This window comes from Ipomoea triloba, chromosome 12 (assembly GCF_003576645.1).
Source record: "Ipomoea triloba cultivar NCNSP0323 chromosome 12, ASM357664v1".
In the NCBI taxonomy this organism is placed as follows: Eukaryota; Viridiplantae; Streptophyta; class Magnoliopsida; order Solanales; family Convolvulaceae; genus Ipomoea; species Ipomoea triloba.
In genome coordinates this window covers 24,656,935-24,678,334 of record NC_044927.1, presented here as the reverse complement: position 1 = coordinate 24,678,334, position 21,400 = coordinate 24,656,935, and the positions used below count along the sequence as shown (strand labels likewise).

Genomic DNA, 21,400 nt, shown 5'->3' with positions numbered 1-21,400 from the left:
TCATAAAGGAAATTAAAAGAGAGAAAGAAGAAGAAATCATAAAGGAAATTAAAAGAGAGAAAGAAGAAGAATGCATCTTGAGCTTTGGGAGAGTTATCAATGGCGGCTTAGCAGGAGACTGGAAATTGAGAATTCAAGAAATGGGAGATTTGCAGAAATGGGTCTATGAACCGGGTTAATTCACAATCCGATGGAAAATACAATTTTGCCCTTCACATTAAGGCTTAATGGAGTAATTAAGACATTCCGGTCAAAATTAGCCGTCAATTTGGTCGGAGTGTCCAAAATTGACAGAAATTGAATAGCCAGGGTATACAATTAACACTTTTGAAAGTCATGGACTGAAATTAATAGGACCCCAATAGTCAGTAGACCAAAATGACAATTTTACATGACATTTCAACCAGCGCAAGCATATTGTTAACCTGTTAATAATATTAATTTTTTTTTTTTCGAATTCATGAATCAATTTAAAGTTTATTCCATAACTTGTTATTCAATTCATCAAATAATTCAATGGCGGACTTCTTTCCTAAAATAAATAAATGTAACGTATTTAACAAAACTAAAACCCTAAACCCCCAATTTCTTTCTTTTCCAGAATTTACCCAATTTCAGTGTTCCACTTCGCGTCTCCGCTGTCCACCGGCTCACCGGAGCCGCCCCTCAGGGCTCAGCCGCTCGCTCCCTCCGTCCTCGACCAGTCGACCCTCAGCAGCCAGTCCCAGTCCCCACTTCTGCCTCGCCGACTGCTCCACCAACCTCTCCGACTCCACCAGGCACCATCCCCAGTCCGTTTGTCCACTGTCCAAACTCCAGCGAGTCAACAACTTAAGGTAAATTTAATTAAAACTATAATTTAATTTTTTTTAATTACTCTGTGATATAAATGATTAAATGTTGATTTCATATGGCCTCTTTGATGATATTCATACTTAAATTAGTAAATTAATTATTCCAAATTTCCAGTGTACTGCCAGTGTTATATCCTCATTCTGCCAATCTCCCAATTTGTCATAAAAAAATTGAACTATTGGCATTTAATTTATTAGTAAATGTATGTCATTAATTTGCTTTAATTTTTTAATGCAATGTGTGGATTTGAAAAAAGAAAAAGAAAAGTGATGCATTCTACTCCTTTGAACCAAGCTACTAACTCCAATGCTGGTGAAAGCATTGATGGATTGGATAATAGTACAGAGTAATATTACTTCAAAGAAAGGTAAGTCTAAAGAACTTACCTTTGATGTGTGGGTTTATTTTACAAAGATAGGAGTTGGTCAAGATGGTATTGAAAGGGCTCAATGCAAGGGGTGTTCAAAAGAATTTAAATATGGGGGTAAACAATATGGAACTTCTACATTTTAAGGAGACACAGGGGCATATGCAAAATGTTAAAGTTTCATGATGTAATGCAAATGTTTGTTGATCAAGAAGGCAAAATTAGATCTAAAAGGGTTGATCCAAAATTATGCAGTTAGATGTGAATGTTTGAGTGTTTGAACTTTGAATGATGTAATAAAGTGAACTAATGATTTTTGTTATGGAGTTTGATTTATGAACTTATGTAGTATGGGCTAATGATGGATTTAGACTTACCTATTTGTGATTTTTCAAAAAGTTTGTATTAAACTTTTTGATTATGTGTGTTTGAAATGCTTAAACAATGGATTATTTTTGTTATTGACTTATTATACTTTTTATTATTTATTTACTTTTTAATTTGTTATTGTCTTTTAGAGTTTAAGTCATTAATAAATCATAAATGTATGCAACTATTAATGTTTATTTGTTTATTTAAAGGGAAAAATGCACTTTTGGTCCTTTAATTAGTAACACATTTGAAATGTTCTCCCTATCTTTCAATTTGGACACATTTGGTCCCTCAGTTATTGAGACGTTTGTCAATTTAGTCCTTCTGTTAAGTAATCCAGTTAACTCCGTTTAGACCAGGGGTATAATTGAAATTTCACATAGGAAAATGCACTTTTGGCCCCTCACCTTGGTTCTATTTCACTGCCCACTGTCATTCCAAGCCGAAAAAATACTGTGAATTCTGTGAGGTTCTATTGCTTCCACTGGGGTTCTGGCGAGGCTTCCAAGTATCAATCTCGAGTATCTTATCACTCTTCTCATCATCAGCTCCCCCGTCCTTGAGGTCAGAATTCTCGTAATTGTTCCATGCATGTTCTTCCATCCAACAATCTAACCATTTTGAACATAAATCCTTCCTTCCCATGCTTACATTCTCATTCATATTCGATTTGGAATAACAACTCTGTATTTAACAGAACATAGGAATTTTTTCGATAATAAAGAAATAGGAATCTACAGAGACAGAACCAACAACCTAGTTCTCGGAATCTATAGAGACCCAAAATAGAAAATTGTTTTTTTTGCGTTTGAATTTAAAGTGAGTGAATATATACCTTCAAATTTGACCGACGATGAGTAGAACTGTAGGGACGTTGTTGCAGGTCATGTTTGTCACGAGATGCAATACCCTGCAGATAATTGGTGGTAGAGATATTTATTAATCAATACATAACTGCAATTAAATGTATTCGAGCCATTGTTAAGGGCGTATCGACTCGCGCAGGCTCGGGCTTGAATTCGAGCCATTGCCTGCATGCGCCTGAGCATATCTGCACTTTGTTTCCTGACTATGCGGCCTCTCACGATTGCTTGAAGTTTTACCAGTCCCTTGAGTGCCCTTAACGCCTTCCTAGCCTACAAACGCACCCCTTAAAATTACAAAAAACCATATACACAACAGGATACTGTCACATACTCTAAATAAACAACTCATGATGGTTGAACGATGGTGCACATGAATATTTTTAACTACTAAGATCAAGAGAGTTCAAAAAACTACTAAGATCAAGCAACTGACTTTGGATTAGCAGACAAGATTCCTACTACATCATTATGAAACATGGAATCAGACTGACATTATAAGTCCGTAATCCAGGATGTCAAATTTTATGTTGAATCAGAGTACAAAGGAAACACCATAATAGCAAAATAGTAACATACATGCTTTAAAAGAATAATTTGATAAAATAATGGAGACTTTTATCCACTTTTATTGCATCCATTAATCATATCTCACTCATATATCCAATTGCTCAAAGGCAAGGACAAATAATCAAGTACTAGCAATAGAACCTCACAAAATTCACAGTATTTTTCAGCTAGGAATGACAGTGGGCAGTGAAATAGAACCAACAACAACTCTATGCCAAGGTGAGGGACCAAAAGTGCATTTTCCTATGTGAAATTTCAATTATACCCCTGGTCTAAACGGAGTTAATTGGATTACTTAACAGAAGGACTAAATTGACAAACGTCTCAATAACTGAGGGACCAAATGTGTCCAAATTGAAAGATAGGGAGAACATTTCAAATGTGTTACTAATTGAGGGACCAAAAGTGCATTTTTCCCTTATTTAAACTTTAGGCTATCTTTATTTAAAATTTAGAGTTTAGATTATCTAAAATGATTTTAGCATTTACACATTTTTTTTACAAACCAATCTCTGGATCAACATTGATTTTAGCAAACCAATCTCTGGATCAACATGTTTAAAATGAAGAACTTAGAAAATGGTAGAAAACAGAAAATTAAAAGTGAAAAATATTTTATTCAGAGCAATCTATAGCATTCATAACTTTTTCTCTTGTTCTCAAACATTATATAAAAGCCTTTGCACTAATCAAACTCAGTCTTCAAAGTATTGTGTTAATATTTAAATTCCATTAAGCTTTGAGTTTGTGTTCTATTTTAGATCTTAATATATTTCTCCATTTTGTCTTCTTTTTGCAGTCTCAAACTTCTGCGGTAGTTTATGATTTTGGTTGGGTTTGAAGATTATTGAAAAATAACATCTGGATGTGGAATCTTGTGAAATCAAGCTCTATTTTGAATGAAAGTTGCTCATTTAAGAAACTAAGAATTGTATACCCACAGCTTGGATTTTTTAGATATTGTCATTTTCAGTTGGGTTCTGATGGATTAGGTTCATCGTCGGATTTGGCACAAAAAAAGGCCCAAAGCATTGTTGGAATTTTCTGGGATTTGGATAACAAACCCCCCAAGACGTTACCTCCTTTTGAGGCAGCCTCTAAGTTAAGGAAGGCTGCAGAGCAATTTGGGTTTGTGAAGTACATGATAGCTTATGCTAATCACCATTCATTTAATTATGTACCACCTGTTGTTAGGCAGCAGAGGAAAGAAAGGAAAGTGTTGAATGAATTAGAAAATAAGGGAGTGGTTAAGCCAGATGAGCCATATATCTGCAGGGTGTGTGGGAGGAGGTTTTACACCAATGAAAAGTTTATTAATCATTTTAAGCAAATTCATGAGCGTGAACAGGTGAAACGGTTAAATCAGATAGAGAGTGCGAAGGGGAGTAGGAGGGTGAAGTTGGTTGCAAAGTATGCAATGAAGATGCAGAAGTATAAGAATGCTGCTAGAGATATTTTGACACCAAAAGTGGGGTATGGTTTGGCAGATGAGTTGAAACGGGCAGGATTTTGGGTTAGGACTGTTTCAAATAAGCCAGAAGCTGCAGATATTGCTTTAAGGGATCACTTGGTGGATATGATGGATAAAAGGAGGGTTGACTGTGTGCTTCTTATATCTGATGATTCAGATTTTGTGGATGTTTTGAAGGAGGCGAAGTTGAGGTGTTTGAGGACAGTGGTTATTGGTGATAGCAATGATGGTGCTCTCAAGAGGACTGCAGATGCTTCTTTCTCATGGCAGGAAATAACAATGGAGAAAGCTAAGAAAGAAGCAGTTTCAGTTGTGGGCCGGTGGAAAGACCATGATGTGTTGAAAACATTGGAATGGACTTATAATCCTGGGAGAGACAAAACATACTATTTTTCTGACATTGAGAGTGAGAGTTCTGACATTGAACATTTTCTTTCCGGGGAAAATAATGATAATTCTCTGCAGAAGGAAGATAGCGGAGCATGGTGGGAGCTAGACTCTGATACTGCAAACATGAACAGATCTTCACAATCACTTTAATAAGTAGTCAGTTATATTTTTAAGCTATAAAGTGATAGCCCAACAGTACTTAACATGTGAAACATACATTATACTCAAAGAAACCGATTTCTGATAACAATGAGATGATTGGGCATTTGGGCTCCTTCTGCAACAGCTTGGAAGAAACACTTTTCAATTACATAAGCATCCAAATAAGAACTGGGATCTTTGCTGATACGAATTACCCCTAATCCTAAGGCAGAAAGCAACTCAAGCTTGCTAATCATTGATTGAAAAAGTTATGTTCTGCTAGTTTCCAAGACAGTGAAACCGGAACCAAGCATAGTCCAACTTGGCTGGAATATTCACCATTGCTTTCTGAGCTTGTTACTGTGTTGCACAACTTCTGCTTAAGAACCAACAGAGGTACTTTCCATAAGGCGATAAACACTTTACATTTTTATGCAACCTTGCATAGTAAGAATGATGATCTTAACCTGAATCTGATCTTGAAGAGCTTTAATGGAAAAAGAAGCCTCAAGGAGAACTGAAACAGTGTCGGTCTACAACAATATTGGCAAAGAGTTGATCTTGGTTAGTATCTAGCTATCTGCCATTTGTAATCAATGTATTTAAATTAGTTTGGGATAGCTATCCTTGCCATATGGGCAAACTGGCTTTTGAAGAGCTGCGATCTTATCACTTATTAGCTTCTGGTTTCTCCTTACTGGTACCTATATTATCACGGACAAAACAACATTTTCATAATAAGAAAAAGATCAAGGATTACATGTTTGCTCTCTGCATTAAGAAATACATACCAAAGGTGTAGTAAAACTGTGATGACATTTGTGACAGAATAGCATTCTCCATTTTTCTAGCTGCTTCATACAGAGTTTGAGTTTGTTGATGATCACAGAGCTGGGAAAATTGTTGTTGAGCTGAATGGAAGACTGAATAAATGTGGGGTGATAAGTCCGCGTATTGATATTGGTCTTAAGGATATTGAAGGGTGGACTGCTAGATTGCTCCCTTCAAGACAGGTGTAGTATTTTGAAGCATCTTGATTTCATGCCTAACCTTTTTGACTCAAAACAATTACTGATGCACGGTTCTAAAATGAAATGCTTTTCAAAGTATAGCAAATCATTGAAATATATCTATATAGCCTGATATTTCCATTTGGAATTATAAGATTGGTAATGCATGTTTGTTAAGTTCTCTGCCTAGAGAGTCTAAATCCTTGGTCCAATATTTTATCTGGGGAGTGGTAATCTTTTATCTTGTCGACTATCTGTTGGACGTACATATTTCCTTAGGTAGTAGCTTGATTTTTTATTTGTAGTACTTCACGTGCTTTTTCAGTGATAGTTATGACAAAAGTTGTTCATTACCATGTCTTGATCTGACTTATTTCTTGACTTTAAGCGATAATAAACCATGTGTTAATTTTACCACGTGTGTCACCTTGTATTAATCTATCATCATTTTAAAACAAAGTTGTTGGTTTTGCAGTTTGGCTACATTGTCCTGACCACTTCAGCTGGCATCATGGACCGACCATGAGGAGGCCAGAAGGAAGAACCTTGGAGGAAAAGTACTCAGTTTCTTTTACTAGGATTGTTTTGTCGATTAGAAAAAACCTCCAGTTTTGGTGTACTCTTTATGTTTGCTTTGACAATGTGAACTATTATCTTTATCAAAAGGGCAGTGGACAATTACATTTTGCTTACCCTATGTATTTTATGTGTTCCTGTCATATTGCTATACACCAGTGATTCATGTAGATATTGTGTGTGTATATGTGTGTGTGTGTATAGTTAACTAGTGTTGAGATAAAGGGGAAGGTTTCTGATATTTATTTTTTTTCATAAAGCCAGTACAGTGAAAATTGCATTCAACAGGGAATAGATAGATATTAACTCAAAACACTGGAAAATATCTATCTTATCCGGAATGAATGCCGCAAAATATCTTCATGAACAGGCTGGTGAGTGGTGATGAACAATGCCAAAGGTTCCTGGTTGCCCTGATGATAAATTACCATCACGACGATATCATGACTTACTTGAGCTTGTCGCCGGGCATCTTCGCCGGATTCTTCATCGCCGCCGCTCTCTGCTGCTGGCGAGACCTGAGATGATGATTTAGCAGTTGAGCAGGAAGGGAGAAGAGAGTCGTGGAAAATGGTGATGAGAGGTGTTTGGTGATGGCGTGGTTTTATAATTTATAGTGGGTGTGGGAGGGGAATCTTCTTAGCATATGCTCGAGGATGGAATGCCTTTTTGCTCCCATTAGGATAAACCAAATCATCACTACTAGGAATGGAATCTACTTAAGATGCTCTCTGTGCTCTTATTTTCCCAAAGTATCATCACTACATCGGTGATGATAACAACTTCAGCAAAACTCATATTAGATTCCAGAAATTGAGATTAATAATTGTTCCTTATGTTGTTCAAAATAAGAGTTCAACATACTTACAATCAAACTTATAAAATATAAATTGACTATTAAAGATATTTAATTGTTCATTATGTTGTTCAATCAGAATTCAACATACTTGCAATGAAGCTTATAAATCGACCACTAAACGGCCTAGGCAGTGCTTAAGTGGCCTATGCGGCGCTTAAGCGGCCTAATCGGCCAGTCGCCTAGACCACCATTTAAGGTGATACGCTAGGAGGTAAACCGGTACCTAGCGCCTATGCGGCGATTAATCAACTTTTAGGCGGGATTTTTGCAACGCTGATTATGCGTGAAAAATGATGTATAATATAGTTAGTTGGGCAGTTATCTTGATAATTTTTTTATAATCACAGTTTCAAAGGTGTTGAAGACTCCTTGTACACGGGTGAAAACTAAGAGTGACGACTGACGATGTATATACAAGTTTCAAAAAGATGTTTATTACTGTACATTATTGCTTTGAACCAATAAGCAAGTATAGTACGGAGTATAATATAGTATAATTATTTTAAAAAATATGGCAATTTATTTATGAATAAATGAAATGATCCATTAAAGATGGAAGAAATTTCGACCAGAAAAAGGAAAAAGAAATGTACGGAAGAAATGGTCTACTGTCACACGACAGAAGCGTAGAATGACAGTCGCGAAGCTCTTACACGTAGACACGTATCGAACGCGGAACGGACGAGAAAAGCAGAGAGAGTGAGAGAGAGAGAGAGAGAGATTGAGAGATTGAGAGCGAGCAAGGACGCCTGCGCAGATCACAGTTTGTATGTGAAATCTGATATTTGTTCCATTTTCACTCTGCCATGTCGCCGACGCCTTGCTAACCTGCGCGCCACCAGGTGAACCGCCTTCCAACTTCTCTACCTCTGCATTTCCGTCTGTGTTTTGGTGTATTTGTTGAATCTTCGCGTAAATCTATCTCACTTAGAGATCGTCATTCTGGTTCTGCACATTGTATTGCATTATAGCTGATTTGCATGCGCTTCTGAAGCTTTGATTGCAGGGGCGAATTTTTAGGGTTATAGATACGTACAGGAACGAAGAGAAAGGATGGCAGCTCCACCGGCTAGGGCTCGAGCGGACTATGATTATCTTATAAAGCTGCTCCTCATTGGCGACAGCGGTTAGTTTCCTTCTTCCATTCGCGTTTTCTCACATCTGCAGTTTAGATATTCAGAGAATTGCTTGTTAATGTATGGCATTTGTTTTGCCCGCAATGGTTAATTGATCATTCCATGTCTAAGAGGTGATGAGTTATTTTATGGATTCTATATGTTTCAACTGTTTGTGTTGTGTAATTCCTTTTACAGTTTTGCTTCTGATCGGAAATGTCTTTCTGTAGGCATGGTAAGTGTGTTTTAGTATGGTGGATCAAATGCATGTACCAAAAACAATGGTGAATTGAAGTTTATTTTTCCCTTGTGTTTTATGTACTCCTTGCCCATTATAATCATTGTTTATAGCATAGTTATGGTATCCCTAAACTTTTATGCTAGTTTCTGGATTTATGGTTATGTTATTCACCATTTGTTTCCTGGTATAATAGCACAATTGAGTTATGTTTCAAGTTCCTACTGTTTATTCGGGGTACAAATACTTTCTCTGGTTTTAGGACCTTTTAGATTTTTAATTGCTAGGATTATCGCATTTATTATGCTAGTTGACAAAATTAGCATGATGTTTCAATCAGTAAAAGTTTTGAAATTGGATCTTATTTTCTGTTTTGGCCTGTAAATATTCAACATGCTCCTGTCCATCATGTTCACTTGTGCTCTTCACCGAGCTTATTGTTGCTAGGGCTTTCCTGCTACTCTTGATCTACTACTAATGTTTGCATATTATTCAATTGTGTTTGAAGGTGTGGGAAAGAGTTGCTTGCTTCTGCGGTTCTCAGATGGTTCCTTCACAACAAGTTTCATTACCACAATTGGGTATGTCTTAAGCCTTTTGTTTGGGAGGGATTGGAATGTGTTGGTACTTGAACACTCAAAAATGTTTGATAGTCATCGACCCTTGGATCTTTAGTTATCAAAAAAGTTACCTACCAATGGCTGACTGGCAGTGCATCTTCTGAATAACACATTAATGTTGGCTATATTCTTGAGAAACTCTATTTTACATACATTTTTGTACTATTGTCTTTTATGTGATATGTGATCAGATTTGTATGCCTAATTTTGGAAGTGGAGTTTCTTTGGTTGGACACCTATTTTCTCCTACCTGTCTAGCTCAACTTTGTATTCTACTCTTTGCTGAATCTTTTGTTTGATACTAGCTTCTTTTGCTTGTTTAACGCTACTTTCTTTCCTCCTCTCTGCTGCTCCAGTATTGACTTTAAGATAAGAACAATTGAGCTTGATGGAAAGCGGATCAAGTTGCAAATTTGGGATACAGCTGGTCAGGAGCGGTTCAGGACTATCACAACAGGTACATAGATTGGGCTTCTTGGCATCAATATTACTCTGTATTTAATTTTAATTCAACATTTTCTTATCTAATCTTCTTTTGGAAAGTTTTTGTGGGGAAGTAGGAAATATGGGATTTCATTTAACATTACTCCTTTGAAATTGGAATTTTTATCAACTACTCAAGGAATGTGGGCCATGTGGTTATATTAGTATGAAGCTTGTAGAAGGTGATGCCAAACATTGTTAGTTGTTACATTAATTTGACTAGTAATGCTACATGGTTCCATTTCGATATTAGAATCCAGTTTATGATTCTAAGCTCATGTTTGATTTGGTTTTTGGCAGCATACTATCGAGGAGCTATGGGTATTCTGCTGGTGTATGATGTCACTGATGAATCTTCATTCAACAGTAATTTTTTAAACTACGCATTTCACACATATGAGCATTTCCATTAATATTTCAACTTTTCTCTCTCATTTATCCTCAAGCAAAGAGAAGACTTTACCTTTAATGTAAATCTTCTATTGAGATTTCAGACATCAGGAACTGGATTCGCAACATAGAGCAACATGCTTCTGATAATGTCAACAAGATTTTGGTTGCGAACAAGGCTGACATGGATGAAAGCAAAAGGGTATGTAATGTAATTTCAATTAGAGAATCAGCGTCATGAAGATGTGTGAGAGCTTCTCTTTTTACTCTATTTTTAGAACCTTGTTAATTCAATAGTAGATTGGTCGAATCATCATTGATGATATATTGATATCAAAACTCTCAAATTCCAATTGAAGATGCACAATTCACCTTAAAGTGTGATAAGGAAATAAAATTGCCCACTTGATTAACATTTTCATTTTAAATGCACAAGCAAATGCATAGTATGCATTGATCACTTGTACGGATGTTCTCATTTGTTGTATCAGACTGTGCCAACATCCAAGGGTCAAGCTCTCGCTGATGAGTATGGCATCAAGTTCTTTGAAACAGTAAGTCAGAATCCATCAAATTTTCAAAATGAAGAATCAATGCAAGTTACCTCTGTTTCTTAAAAATGATAAATTGTGCCAGAGTGCAAAAACAAACATGAACGTAGAGGAGGTTTTCTTTTCAATTGCAAGAGACATCAAGCAAAGACTCTCAGAATCTGATAACAAGGCCGAGGTACTTTCTTACTGTTTTAGACATTCCCTTTCATTGAATGAGACTAGGAAAATTTGCATTTACTTCAATCTTTCATTTCTCTAGTTTTTCACTCATTCATTATCTGTCTTTTAATTGGAAAAATGTACAAGTAATCACATTCTGTAATCTGTATTTTTCTTTCTTAAAAAAAATGGAGAATTTCTCTAGTCAGTAAATACAATTTGCATTCTATTACAGAAAATCTCTTTCAATATTACTTACTATCTCTGAATGACATGAATATTGGTTGGTGGTTGCAGCCACAGGCCATCAGGATTAATCAAGCAGATCAGGCAGCATCCACTGATCTGTCTTCGCAAAAGTCAGCTTGCTGTGGTTGATTGGGATGAATTAACATGGAGGCTATTCTGCTAATGGCAAGGCTGCATAAGTTGATCGGGATGGAAAACTAAACATCCATGTTTTTAGTGCCCTATCATTTTTACCATGGTAGGGTATGAAAGTTGACACGTCTAAAGGTGTCTTTTACTCGTATTTATTGACTGTTTTCTGACCATTTTGCTCATCCCTGAGCACCACCACCCTTCCCTTATTTGCTTCATTTTTATCCTTTAATCACATGTAAACCTTGTTTTCTTGGATCCTTACATGCTTTTACAAGATGTAAAAAACGTAAAAACTTGTCATTCATTCCTATAATATACTAGTCGAGTTATGCAGAATAATGTGTAATAACGTTTGGTGTTGTTACAGTCAGTTGCAAAAATTGGCCGCATAGGCACCCCTACGCCGAGGCAAATTGCTCCTAGACGACTGCTTAATGCCTAACTCGGCTGAGTTGGGGACCGACTCAGTCAAATTTGACAAAGTTAACTCGTCCAACTCTGCAGAGTTAGCCGAGTTAATTAGGGCGAGTCTACCTTGTTAATTTATATATATATATATATATATATATATATATATATATATATATATATAAATTTGTTCAAATGTGGCCGCGCCTTCCCGTGCGGTTTACACCACTCAATGTTAAGAAATGCACATAATAAAAATGCATAAAAATACCTCATAACTCCCCTCATAGTATTTTTTTCATACGTAATGGTGTGTTTTTGGTGATTGTGTACCTAATAGTGCATATTTGTATCTCAATGTTAAGAAATACACCTCATACACCCACACAATACATTATTTTTTTTTTGTGTTTTTATAGGTTGCCGCCTAGGCGGTAGGCGCTAGTCTACCGCCTGACTAACGCCTAGCGCCTACTGCAACCATGGTTACAGTGTCAAGCCATATAATGTTGAACTCTGCCCAGAAACACAACAGCTTAGCAATTTAAAATGGCATTTTAGCGTGAAATCATTTAGGCCTTGCCTTGATTCCAGGAGTCGGAGTTCTTCTAGCGTGCAAGTGAGCACTACCTGACTAGTTTTGTTTAACACATTATGCTATTTGTGTATTATATAGTATATACAGAGGTCTGAAGGGTGGGTTGTCGGATTCTTAGCAGAATTCAGGGAATTGCCATAAAGTAAAGAGATCGAAGTTAATACCTTTTTGGATACTAAAAATATGTAAGTACTGCAGAAAAGGGGGCGGGGTTGTATTATTAAAGGGTTCAATCGAACAATACTAGAAAATTTCTGGTATCACAGCAACATCATTTGGAGGATTTTGTGGGACAAATAAAAAAACTCAACCTTATCTTTGCTATGGTTTCTGGAAAAGCAAAGATCAATAGTTTCATTCTTATGGGGTTGGGATTACAATTACTTTAACAGGCATGACAAATACAAGTAATGGTTCATGTGATTGACAAGTGCCTATCATTGCACCTTTCTATTAGAATATAGATCATTTTCAAATATTCACGACTATATTTGTTGAAATGGTGGACAGAATACAATACTGATTAGCAATTTAAGCATAATTTTATTTGTCTGCCCACCGCCCACTGTGAAGTGTTGTTGAAATCTAATACCTGAGATAAGGCATTACCAAATTGGCTCTGAATCAAATTCTTGGTTAAGCATACTTCAATGGATGTGCAGATATAACCCTAATCACAGAAAAGAACATATAAATATAACACAAGACAGATGGCTAATCAACAATATCATATTGACACAACACAAGAAAAAGGGGCCTTGGGTAGTAGAAAAATCGTACATGAACTTCAGCATGTCGAACAACAGGCTAGTTAACCTCTTAAAGCAATCAAAGCCTTATTTGGCTGTCATCTTGTTGCAATTTGGCTATGCAGGCTCATCCATAATTACCAAGTATGCTCTTGATAAAGGTGTGAATCATTACACTTTTGTCCTCTATGCAAATGCCATTGCAGGAATCTTCTTTGCTCCTTTTGCCCTCTTCTTCGAAAGGTATAAATACATGCATACATATTGCATGTGTGGTTTTGTGTATATAAATGCATTGATGCACATAAACATTAAAGTTTGAATTAAGGTGGAAGCTGATAAGTTTTTTATTTTCCAAACCAGGAAAAGAAGGCCAAAGTTGACCCCTTCCATTTTCTTAAAGATATTCGTGCTAGGATTATTGGAGTACGTAGAAGTTAAGAATATATTTTTATGCTCTTCATTACTACATTCTCTAACAAAAATTTTGTTACGCAGGGCCGGTATCGACCAAAACTTGTTTTATGCAGGCATGCAATACACAACTGCAACTTTTGCAACAGCATTGTGCAATATTCTTCCTGCTATTACCTTTGTGTTAGCTTGGATCCTCAGGTACCATTTCTTGCAATTTAAGCCAATCAGTATGGATGTCTTTTATAAAGAGATTTTCCCAAAGCCAATTTTACTTCAAGTATGAGCTACACAATGTGGAGTAAAGAACTAAAGACAAAAGTCCAGTTTCTTGTCATATGTGTTGATAATGCACACAAATAATTGTAAGTTGAAAGTATTATATTTAGGAAAGTTGAAAGCAGTGCACAATGCTACTATATCATGCTGACTCTAGAAAATTATGGAATTTTTTTTCTATGTTTTTAGAGTTTGAACCAATATATGGCTTTAGAAACAGCTGGAGAAAGCTTCCAACAAAATAACCTTTTTTAATATAATCTGAGAAACTAAATGGTTGAGTTTTTGTAGGCTTGAGAATGTGAATATAAGGGCATTACACAGCCAGGCAAAGATTTTGGGAACATTAGTGACAGTTGGTGGTGCAATGATGATGACACTTGTTAAAGGACCTAAAATACTGTTGCCTTGGACCCAAGAGAGAGGCCACATTCAATCTACAACTGCTGCTACTCATCAACATCCTATTAAGGGTGCTATCATGATAACAGCAGCTTGCTGCTTCTGGGCCTGCTTTTTCACCCTTCAGGTTAGGGATTTCCTATATCTCACTATGCATAATTGTAGCAAGCTCTAATATGTGCATCTATTTATTGTCCTAATCATTATGATCTCCATGCACAGGCAATTACGTTGAGATCATACCCTGCTGGACTCTCTCTCACATCCATGATTTGCTTGATGGGAGCATTGCAATGTGCTGTATTGACCCTAGCGGTTGAAAGAAGCAACACTGCAGTATGGGCATTAAACTGGGATATCAAACTCTTAGCTATTGTCTACAATGTAAGAGATTCTTAATATGTAGGTTCAGATTAAATTGCTGGTACATTAGACGGGAATGGTGGTTGAACTTGTGTCCTTGAGTTTGTAAGACCTCAACATGAACCACTAAGGCCAAGAGTGATTTGACTGAGTTCACACTAAGTATCAAAGATAATAATTACTCCCTACGCCTCAATTACATTGTCACACATATTAGGGAGTTCAATCTTTTTATGGGTACTAAGTGATATGACTAGAATAGTGGGATTTGAAACACTAATGTGAGAATTTTCACAGTAATTTCATAATGCAGGGGATCATCTGTACTGGAATTGGTTATTACCTTTCTGGAGTAATCATGAAGGAAAAAGGACCTTTCTTTGTCACTGCTTTTAATCCTCTAAGCTTGGTTATTGTTGCAATTATGGGGTCATTTCTCTTGGCTGAGCAGCTACTCCTTGGAAGGTGCATTTTCATTTATTTCTGTTAAGCAACATAGGCACATGACTTAATATAAAAGGTGTGAAGTTCAATACTATTCCCTTCATATCTATCAAAATTAATGATGTTTTTATCTAATGATAATTTTACCCTACTTAATACATCTATTTATTTTTTTTAAAAAAACTGATAAAAATCATTTACGCTATTCTCAATTGAGCTTATGAGTTCATGTAGTGAAGCTTTGTATTGAGCCGAGCCCAAGCTCTAGAATTAAAGCTTTATTGAGCTCAAGCTGGTAGTGGTTTTGCTTGGCCTGGCTGAATTACGCCCCTAATCACAGGGAAGGTACCCTCTCACTCTCTCGAGACTCCATAGAAGTGGTTGGGTTACGCTAAATCTTAGATATGGCAGTCCACACCCTTGTCCAAGGGAGTCAAGAGAGGATGATCCCTACTCAAAGAAAGTTCTTTTCCAGTCATTTTAGTATGTGATCTTCTTCCAAGACATGTTTCATGTTTGTAATTTTCAAATTAAGTACATAAGTTAGCTTCTTAAATGTAGTGTTTTGGGAGCATGCACCATAGCTGTTGGACTGTACCTGGTAATATGGGGTAAGAGTGATAATCGAGACTCTCCTGTATTGAGCAATGCTGAAGAAGGTAGCTCCAGTTGATCAGCAACCGTCTACAACTATCAGAGCAATTCCTGCTAAAGAAGACAATTCAGCATGGTAGAAGAAAGAACCCAAACAAGTGCAAGAAAGAAAAGGTAAAAGACACATGAGAAAGGGAGACAAGCACCTATTATATATCGTGATTTAGCATTTAAAACATGCATTATTACTAAGTAAATTCATCTTTATTGTTCTGATTATTCTTTTTGCAAATGAGGATCATAAGAAAAATGAGTCGTCTTAAAAAACATATATATATATATATATATATATATATATATATATGCTTCGATATGAGAGAATTCAATATATTCCTTACAGAGCTGTGGATGGAGATCCACCCTAATATACACAATTCCTTCTGGTTTATCATGAATATGCACAGAGAGAAATGCTCAATTCATGAATCCAAGTTATAGAATATGCTCATTATCATTATCCATCTTACCATCTAAAGGGAGGATCCCCAATGTACAGATGAACCCTCATAAGCCATACCTCTTAGCCAAAGAATGTTCAGTATGCAGTATCCTGTTATCCTAAATTTAACTAAACTTATTGAGGCATCTAAGCAAGAAATAAAAATAATACCCATATGTTAAGTAGCAAATTCAAGATGTACGCAAACTTATAGTTAAGCTAATTATGGATTGTGATACAAGGAGTAACTCTTATGCTTGTGTTGTGGATCCCTATGGTTCTTAGATGGAAGGCAGCATCATGAATGCATTTTATGATTCTGTCTGGTCTTTTCTGTTCTCATGCCTCAGCATTTATGTACACGCATATCAAATGGATTATGGATATATTACATAATCTTTGTCTAACCTTTTGCCTTCAAATATAGAGCCAAAAGGATCCTAATGTTGTTGCATGCTCATTGTTTGGGAAAATATTTCAAAGGAAGGAAGACAACATTTGAGATCAAAAACCAAACACTAAACACTGCCGATGAATGAAAATTATCAGATAAGCAAATCACTAAACTTATCATAATTGCTTAGATGAGTTGCAGAAGCCAATAAAAAAAAATCAGCTTACCCTGCATGCATCATAAGACGAATAAAAATACACTAGAGATCAGAACCATTACATTATGTAATGAACTAATGAATAATGCCACATAACTGACGTAGATTTGCTTAAAATGACACAATTAAGCCGAAAAACCATACCGTTTCTGCTCCGATGAGTTGCAGAGTTCACTTGCTTTTATCGAAGATACTTGGTAGTTCAGTTCAGCCGCTAAAATATTGCAACACCAGCCTACACTACACATCATCAAATCTAAGATATAGATAAATGCATAAAGTTTTGTACAGATAGTACACACACACACACACACACACACACACACACACACACACACATATATATAAACAATAAAAGTAGGAGATAAAACGTAGACAGAGCAGATTAAAAAAATATGAAAATTCACATAATCTAATTCATTATGGGGAAAATTATAATACAAAATATAAAACCAATTTAAAAGTTTATAAAAACGAATTTGTATGCATGTATAAGTATAGGACGGGCATTGAATGATAGAAGTGATGAATAGAGTGATCAGAGGACAGAAGACTATAAGAGCCGCCTTAATCTTACAAATCGGTTTTTAAAGAGCTTTTGCATTCACCGGAGAGTCGTCGGAGCAATGCTGAAAGTTCTAGGTTAAAACGCGCCACCGTAGAAGAAAGATTTTGTTTTTTGAACTCCGCGAGACATGAGCACTGGACTACTCTACTGGAGTCTGAGGAGCGCAGCTGAAAGAATTCGCAGTGCGGATGTTCAACTATACAACTCGGTGCATAACCATCACGGTGCTCCGCCTATAGCTAGCTTGCACGTGCAAGGCAATGAGTTAATGCGAGAAGGAGTTTACCCCATTCAATCCTAAACTTTCAAATTGAACACTAGTGATCATTCAACTATCAAACTGTTAACATATATAGTCCAAGTTAATCACACATGGTCTTTCAAATTTCAAAATTTAACTAGTTGTAGTCCTCCTACAAAGATCATGGTGATTAAAATTTGATAGTTAAAGATCATGAGTGGTTAACTTGAACCCTAGATGATAACATTTTGAAAGTTGAAAGGTCACGAATGTTCAATTTGAAAGTATAGAATTAAATGTGACAAAATCACCATACGCGAAAGACTACAAATGGTATTAACTTACGTTGTAATAAAAGTTATGAGCCACTCTTTTTTTTTTCTAGATGAATTCGAATATGTTATTTTATTGATAGAAGATAAACACTATAATAAAAAATTATGAGCCACTTTTTTTTTTTAGATGAATCAAAACATGCTATATAAACATGGCGCAAAATTTAAAAAAGTATATGTAGTATTAGTCTTTTAAAAGTATTTATTTATATAATATTGTGATTGAAGCGGTTCTCACCGCAACTTCAACAGATTTTGTAAATGAAATTATTAGCGTTCTTAACTTAAGAAATGTGTTAGTCTTAATGAGTTGATTTATTCGATAAAGAAAAATTGAAATAAAAATAAAGATTGAATAGCTAGCTAACCAAACTACACTCAAAAGTTCCCGTCAAGAGGGCGGTCCAAAATTCCATCTAAATCACATGATGAAGCGCAATCAAGGGGGTAACCAATGACTTTGATTTCATGCTTACCACTTACCAAGTTTGGTATTGGTACCATAATGAATTTCCTGGTCCTCCATGCAATTGCAGAGAACCTCATGCCCTTCATCCCAAAGAATGGTTTTTATCTTAAAGCGTTGATCATAAGGATAAAATATAATTTAGGTATCTAATTAAACATCATGAAACATCCACTCAATTAAAAACATCATTTTTTGTGCGAAAATACAAACGATTTGAAGATTCGTCAAACATGTAAAAATGTTTTAATGTTAAAATTCTTGATTATGAGATTTGAGTTTTTAGTTGTGGTCTAGTATTTTTCGTTGAAATGTTAATTTTAGTTGTGTAAATTGGTGTAGTATGCATATTCATCAATTGTAATAGATTTGGTAAGAAATTGAATTTTGAATTATTTTTACATACATATTCTGAACAATTAAAAAATGTAAATAAAAAATTAAAACACTTGTAAAAAAAAAAAAAAAAATCCATATTGAGCTAAATACAAGATCGATTAAACCAAAAGTATGATCTAAATATAGAAGGACGTATATATATACTCCGTATAATATAATAAACCTAGATCTAATAATACTGAGTTTTCAGTAACACAAGAAATCAAACAATTAAACCATTAGGCCGGCCATCTTCCCAAACTTGATGAACTCCAGGCGATCATTTTCCAATGGCGTCAAATTCAAATCCACGCACAAAACCCTCCGCCCACTGGACGGCTTCTTCACCACAGGAACGCCGCCGGGAGGAGAAAGAGCAAGAGAATCGCCGCCGCCGCCGCCGCCGCTTAAGGCGGCGTCATTCCCAACCGCTCTGTGTCTTCTCATGTGCCCTCCCAGCGCTTGTCCAATGGCGAACTCCAGCCCGCATATGGAGCACTCGTGCGTCTTAGGTTTCGGCGGCGAGCTCGGCGGCAAAAGCGCCACCGCCTCCCCCGCCGCCGCCGCCGTCATCATCCTCGGCCGCTTATGGCTCGCCCGGTGCCCTCCCAGCGCCTGGAACGACGAGAACTGCCGATTACACGTCTTGCACTCAAAAACGCGGCCGCACAGATCGCCGCTACTCATCGTCAGATAACTATCCCCCTGCCGGTCTCCGGCGGCGGCGGAGAGCAACATCAAACCGTTCGCCACGGTGGTCACGTGATGATCAAATTCTTCTCTCGCTCTCTTCATCATAAACGGATTCGCCATGAAATGGTTTTGAATTAATTGATAATTTATTTTTTTTCTTTTTGAAAGGATTGAAGGAAAGGAATGGGGGGTTGGGAGGGGAATTTATAGAGGGGTTGGGGATGAGTTTGACTAAGTTGTTTACTTGATCGACTTGTTTTATTTGGCAATGACGAGGCACGTTTCTTGTGGGATAAGTAAGTTAGATATGGGTGAGTACATGCGTGGTGGTGCTACTAAGTGGGAATTGTACACTAGTTTTTGTTTTACTTTCTTCATTCAATCTATTAGTTGCAGCTGCTTACGTCTCTTTTGGATCTATCTATCCGTCTCTCCTACGAAGATAATGTATCTTAATCACCCCATAACTTGTTATACTTAAAAGGAAAGTCTGCAATTGTTATCGGGATATGTATTTTGAGTGAAGTCAATTACGTATACAAATTAAAGAAGTAAATCACCAGGGTAAGTTGNAAAAAAAAAAAAAAAATCCATATTGAGCTAAATACAAGATCGATTAAACCAAAAGTATGATCTAAATATAGAAGGACGTATATATATACTCCGTATAATATAATAAACCTAGATCTAATAATACTGAGTTTTCAGTAACACAAGAAATCAAACAATTAAACCATTAGGCCGGCCATCTTCCCAAACTTGATGAACTCCAGGCGATCATTTTCCAATGGCGTCAAATTCAAATCCACGCACAAAACCCTCCGCCCACTGGACGGCTTCTTCACCACAGGAACGCCGCCGGGAGGAGAAAGAGCAAGAGAATCGCCGCCGCCGCCGCCGCCGCTTAAGGCGGCGTCATTCCCAACCGCTCTGTGTCTTCTCATGTGCCCTCCCAGCGCTTGTCCAATGGCGAACTCCAGCCCGCATATGGAGCACTCGTGCGTCTTAGGTTTCGGCGGCGAGCTCGGCGGCAAAAGCGCCACCGCCTCCCCCGCCGCCGCCGCCGTCATCATCCTCGGCCGCTTATGGCTCGCCCGGTGCCCTCCCAGCGCCTGGAACGACGAGAACTGCCGATTACACGTCTTGCACTCAAAAACGCGGCCGCACAGATCGCCGCTACTCATCGTCAGATAACTATCCCCCTGCCGGTCTCCGGCGGCGGCGGAGAGCAACATCAAACCGTTCGCCACGGTGGTCACGTGATGATCAAATTCTTCTCTCGCTCTCTTCATCATAAACGGATTCGCCATGAAATGGTTTTGAATTAATTGATAATTTATTTTTTTTCTTTTTGAAAGGATTGAAGGAAAGGAATGGGGGGTTGGGAGGGGAATTTATAGAGGGGTTGGGGATGAGTTTGACTAAGTTGTTTACTTGATCGACTTGTTTTATTTGGCAATGACGAGGCACGTTTCTTGTGGGATAAGTAAGTTAGATATGGGTGAGTACATGCGTGGTGGTGCTACTAAGTGGGAATTGTACACTAGTTTTTGTTTTACTTTCTTCATTCAATCTATTAGTTGCAGCTGCTTACGTCTCTTTTGGATCTATCTATCCGTCTCTCCTACGAAGATAATGTATCTTAATCACCCCATAACTTGTTATACTTAAAAGGAAAGTCTGCAATTGTTATCGGGATATGTATTTTGAGTGAAGTCAATTACGTATACAAATTAAAGAAGTAAATCACCAGGGTAAGTTGTTAACTTAGTAATTAACTATAATATTACAAGTTTCACTTTTGGTAGTTTATTGGTCTTTTTGGTTTGAAGGATAATTTAAGTCGGTTTACTTCGGTCTTTTGTTAGTTAGGGATTTACTCAGTGTACACCCTCAGATATAGTAGTAAATTAGGGTTGTCCATAACTAATATATTCAAAC

The 21,400-nt window shown here is 36.9% G+C and overlaps 5 protein-coding genes across 14 annotated transcripts; 3 read left to right on the top strand and 2 right to left on the bottom strand.

Moving 5' to 3' along the window:
- The first annotated feature begins 708 nt into the window (after positions 1 to 708).
- LOC115999796 lies at positions 709 to 6,787 on the top strand. Of its 9 annotated transcripts, none has more exons than XM_031239710.1 (5): positions 709 to 836; positions 3,827 to 5,425; positions 5,515 to 5,593; positions 5,919 to 6,042; positions 6,515 to 6,787. In XM_031239710.1, the coding sequence occupies exon 2, from the start codon at positions 3,893 to 3,895 to the stop codon at positions 5,036 to 5,038; it is 1,146 nt and encodes a 381-aa protein (XP_031095570.1). In that variant the 5' UTR covers positions 709 to 836; positions 3,827 to 3,892; the 3' UTR covers positions 5,039 to 5,425; positions 5,515 to 5,593; positions 5,919 to 6,042; positions 6,515 to 6,787. The 9 variants fall into 9 exon arrangements, with proteins under 9 accessions (XP_031095570.1, XP_031095569.1, XP_031095568.1 ...); XM_031239709.1 differs by having other exon boundaries at positions 5,881 to 6,042; XM_031239708.1 differs by having other exon boundaries at positions 5,858 to 6,042.
- A 1,262-nt stretch (positions 6,788 to 8,049) lies between these two features.
- On the top strand, positions 8,050 to 11,753 carry LOC115998872 (ras-related protein RABE1c-like). Of its 2 annotated transcripts, none has more exons than XM_031238534.1 (9): positions 8,050 to 8,316; positions 8,481 to 8,600; positions 9,336 to 9,408; positions 9,804 to 9,904; positions 10,231 to 10,296; positions 10,425 to 10,522; positions 10,812 to 10,874; positions 10,957 to 11,049; positions 11,331 to 11,753. In XM_031238534.1, exons 2-9 carry the CDS (start codon positions 8,528 to 8,530, stop codon positions 11,409 to 11,411), a joined length of 648 nt encoding a protein of 215 aa, XP_031094394.1. In that variant the 5' UTR covers positions 8,050 to 8,316; positions 8,481 to 8,527; the 3' UTR covers positions 11,412 to 11,753. The 2 variants fall into 2 exon arrangements, with proteins under 2 accessions (XP_031094394.1, XP_031094392.1); XM_031238532.1 differs by having other exon boundaries at positions 8,469 to 8,600.
- A 1,462-nt stretch (positions 11,754 to 13,215) lies between these two features.
- On the top strand, positions 13,216 to 15,947 carry LOC115998871 (WAT1-related protein At2g39510-like). Its single transcript, XM_031238531.1, has 7 exons — positions 13,216 to 13,415; positions 13,536 to 13,598; positions 13,671 to 13,787; positions 14,157 to 14,394; positions 14,490 to 14,651; positions 14,944 to 15,095; positions 15,636 to 15,947. Exons 1-7 carry the CDS (start codon positions 13,216 to 13,218, stop codon positions 15,745 to 15,747), a joined length of 1,044 nt encoding a protein of 347 aa, XP_031094391.1. The 3' UTR covers positions 15,748 to 15,947.
- A 2,893-nt stretch (positions 15,948 to 18,840) lies between these two features.
- On the bottom strand, positions 18,841 to 19,641 carry LOC115998874 (zinc finger protein ZAT12-like). The gene has a single exon (XM_031238536.1). The coding sequence runs from the start codon at positions 19,577 to 19,579 to the stop codon at positions 18,998 to 19,000; it is 582 nt and encodes a 193-aa protein (XP_031094396.1). The 5' UTR covers positions 19,580 to 19,641; the 3' UTR covers positions 18,841 to 18,997.
- Positions 19,642 to 20,032: 391 nt separating this feature from the next.
- On the bottom strand, positions 20,033 to 20,831 carry LOC115998873 (zinc finger protein ZAT12-like). The gene has a single exon (XM_031238535.1). It carries the CDS (start codon positions 20,767 to 20,769, stop codon positions 20,188 to 20,190), a length of 582 nt encoding a protein of 193 aa, XP_031094395.1. The 5' UTR covers positions 20,770 to 20,831; the 3' UTR covers positions 20,033 to 20,187.
- Positions 20,832 to 21,400: the final 569 nt, after the last annotated feature.

Coding starts and splice junctions, on each gene's coding strand:
- LOC115998874 (XM_031238536.1), bottom strand. CDS start 19,579: ATGGCGAATCCGTTTATGATGAAGAGAGCGAGAGAAGAATTTGATCAT.
- LOC115999796 (XM_031239710.1), top strand. CDS start 3,893: ATGTGGAATCTTGTGAAATCAAGCTCTATTTTGAATGAAAGTTGCTCA.
- LOC115998873 (XM_031238535.1), bottom strand. CDS start 20,769: ATGGCGAATCCGTTTATGATGAAGAGAGCGAGAGAAGAATTTGATCAT.
- LOC115998872 (XM_031238534.1), top strand. CDS start 8,528: ATGGCAGCTCCACCGGCTAGGGCTCGAGCGGACTATGATTATCTTATA. Junction 9,905..10,230: donor GTTCAGGACTATCACAACAG/GTACATAGATTG, acceptor GGTTTTTGGCAG/CATACTATCGAGGAGCTATG. Junction 11,050..11,330: donor AATCTGATAACAAGGCCGAG/GTACTTTCTTAC, acceptor TGGTGGTTGCAG/CCACAGGCCATCAGGATTAA.
- LOC115998871 (XM_031238531.1), top strand. CDS start 13,216: ATGTCGAACAACAGGCTAGTTAACCTCTTAAAGCAATCAAAGCCTTAT. Junction 13,416..13,535: donor TTTGCCCTCTTCTTCGAAAG/GTATAAATACAT, acceptor TTTCCAAACCAG/GAAAAGAAGGCCAAAGTTGA. Junction 13,788..14,156: donor GTGTTAGCTTGGATCCTCAG/GTACCATTTCTT, acceptor GAGTTTTTGTAG/GCTTGAGAATGTGAATATAA.